This window comes from Tachysurus fulvidraco, chromosome 13, assembly GCF_022655615.1.
Source record: "Tachysurus fulvidraco isolate hzauxx_2018 chromosome 13, HZAU_PFXX_2.0, whole genome shotgun sequence".
NCBI lineage: Eukaryota > Metazoa > Chordata > Actinopteri > Siluriformes > Bagridae > Tachysurus > Tachysurus fulvidraco.
The window spans coordinates 797,815-800,314 of NC_062530.1; the positions used below are offsets into that span (position 1 = coordinate 797,815).

The 2,500-nt window shown below is 40.8% G+C and overlaps 1 protein-coding gene across 1 annotated transcript in view; it reads right to left on the minus strand.

Annotated features, from left to right (window-relative positions):
* The window catches only part of b4galnt3b (beta-1,4-N-acetyl-galactosaminyl transferase 3b), a 24,059-nt gene that overhangs the window by 13,585 nt on the left and 7,974 nt on the right, over nt 1-2,500 (minus strand). Inside the window, exons 4-9 of the mRNA XM_027168973.2 lie at nt 1,964-2,059; nt 1,790-1,880; nt 1,571-1,671; nt 1,421-1,488; nt 710-788; nt 295-361 (exon numbers count right to left, since the gene is read on the minus strand). Of these exons, the coding sequence (XP_027024774.2) occupies nt 295-361; nt 710-788; nt 1,421-1,488; nt 1,571-1,671; nt 1,790-1,880; nt 1,964-2,059 (502 nt within the window). The remainder of the gene's footprint in view (nt 1-294; nt 362-709; nt 789-1,420; nt 1,489-1,570; nt 1,672-1,789; nt 1,881-1,963; nt 2,060-2,500) is intronic.

Below are 2,500 nucleotides of genomic sequence, written 5' to 3' on the forward strand. Positions count from 1 at the left end.
CCTACAGATGAGACAGAGAAGATTTCAGAGGAACATGAAGAAAGACACACACACACACACAAACACACACAAGCAGACATATCATTTGAGCTATATTTGGATGCCAGCATGGCAGAGACTTGAAGTGCTGACAGAGCCAGCTATTCCAGTACTGCAACATTTCCAATGCATCTCACACACTCACACACACACACACACACACACACACACACACACACACACACACACACACACACACACACACACACACACACACAGGTATGTGCATCACACACAAGTCTCTGCAAAGCTTACCAGAATAAAGAGACAGTGATCTGGAGTCGATAATTTCAAACCTCCTTCCAGCCTCATTTAGTCGCCACTGTTTAAAAAAGATATGATGTGTTTAATGATTTCAGCCAAGAGTGAAATAATCTTAAAGTGTGTGTGTGTGTGTGTGTGTGTGTGTGTTTACTACACACAATATACTACATTACACTAGACTTCTATTCAGATGGGATTAGTTTTCTGGACGTGTGTAATGTTCTTAACGTGTCCCACACACACACACACACTCACACCTCACTCTAACACACACTGATTCATGGTTATTAGATCTTTATTATAAGACATATGACACACATAAACACACAAATACATAATAAACAAACAATAAACAGATAAATAAACATACACACACAACACACAGTAAATAAGATAAGTAACTCACAGCGACTTCCACGTGATCGGTGCCCTGATCATTGTGTTTGTGAATCAGCTCGAAGTAAAACCTTTTGTGTTGCTGAAGTCTGCGAGAAAGAAACAGTAAAGATTAAAAATAACAGCAATATAATGGCACTACACTTCCTTCTCTCTCTCTCTCTCTCTCTCTCTCTCTCTCTCTCTCTCTCTCTCTCTCTCAGTGACACACATTACCCAGTGGTGTATAAACTGCCCCATACACACAGGTTAACCTCCTCTATCTATATAAGACAGGTATGTCATTAGTGATGAGGAAGGAGATGCAGTTGTGTGTCTCTGTCTCTCTCTTTCCCTTGCTCTTTCTTTCTCTCTCTCTCTCTCTCTCTCTCTCTCTCTCTCTCTCTCTCTCTCTCTCTCTCGCCTGTAGTTGGACCCGGAGCCTGTTCCAGATATCATGATAATCTCCTCCTCACTTTATCTCCCATCATTATTATGTAAAATAAAGCACAAATCTCAGCTATAAGGTTTAATCACACATACTGTATACACAAACACACACACACATAAATACATATACACACATACACACACACACACACAAACACACACACATAAATACAAACACACACACACACACACAAACACACACACACATCTACACAAACACACACACACACATCTACACAAACACACACACACACACACACACACACACACACATACACACACACACACTTACCGCACAGGTCTGGACATTTGGCTGGTGTATTTGCTGTACTCCCCCGGAGCGGTCCACTCCTCACCAGTCTATAAGACAAGTACACACTTCTACATCAAACACAAACCTCGACATCCTGTAAAGAACCTGCACATCTGCACCAACGTTCACCTTTCCAACATAAGCACGGAGCCGCAGGTTCCCCGGGTTCTCATCGTCACTCAGCCAGAACTCACAGTTAACGGCAGACGCCACTGCGAAAAGAAACTCACCTGAAAGTCAGACAGAGTGACAGTTTAATAAAGAGGGAACCTCAAAACTGAGCACAATGTGTGTGTGTGTGTGTGTGTGTGTGTGTGTGTGTGTGTGTGTGTGTGTGTGTGTGTGTACCGCTGGTGTACGGGTGGATGTAGCCAAAGATCCTGAGGCCGTAATTCTTCCAGCTCGGAGACACGGCGAGTTTCTTCACTGTGTTACGAGACTGAAGGACAGACGAGAGAGAGTATGAGAGTAAAAGTCAAACAGAAAGAGTTCCGTAGTTTGTGCGTAAGTTTGTACACCTACATGAGGGTACTGGGGAAAGTGGGGGTTCTTTCTGAGGCTTGCGACGGAGGATCCACACCAGTCCTCAAAGACATGAAGATTCGCCTGTCCTTTATACTGAAACACAGTTAAAGGCTTCTTATTGTACTTAGTTCAACAAATATTATCAAACAAACAAACAAACAATAAATAAATAAATAAATGAATGAGATCTATAAATAAAACTACAATCGTCAAACTTAAATGATTTTATATTTCATATTTTTATGAACACATTACTCTGGACTACACTTTTTATTATCTGACTAAATTTGAATATTATTAAATGTATTTATTTATTATTTTTAATGAAAAGGGATCGTGAATGTTATATGGATTAGTTATTTGTATCAGAACAGATACGACTCCTTGTCCTGAGGTTAACTGTGGCCCCGAACTCTATTATATTATAACTGTGGCCCCGAACTCTATTATATTATAACTGTGGCCCCGAACTCTATTATATTATAACTGTGGCCCCGAACTCCATTATATTATAACTGTGGCCCCGAACTCTAT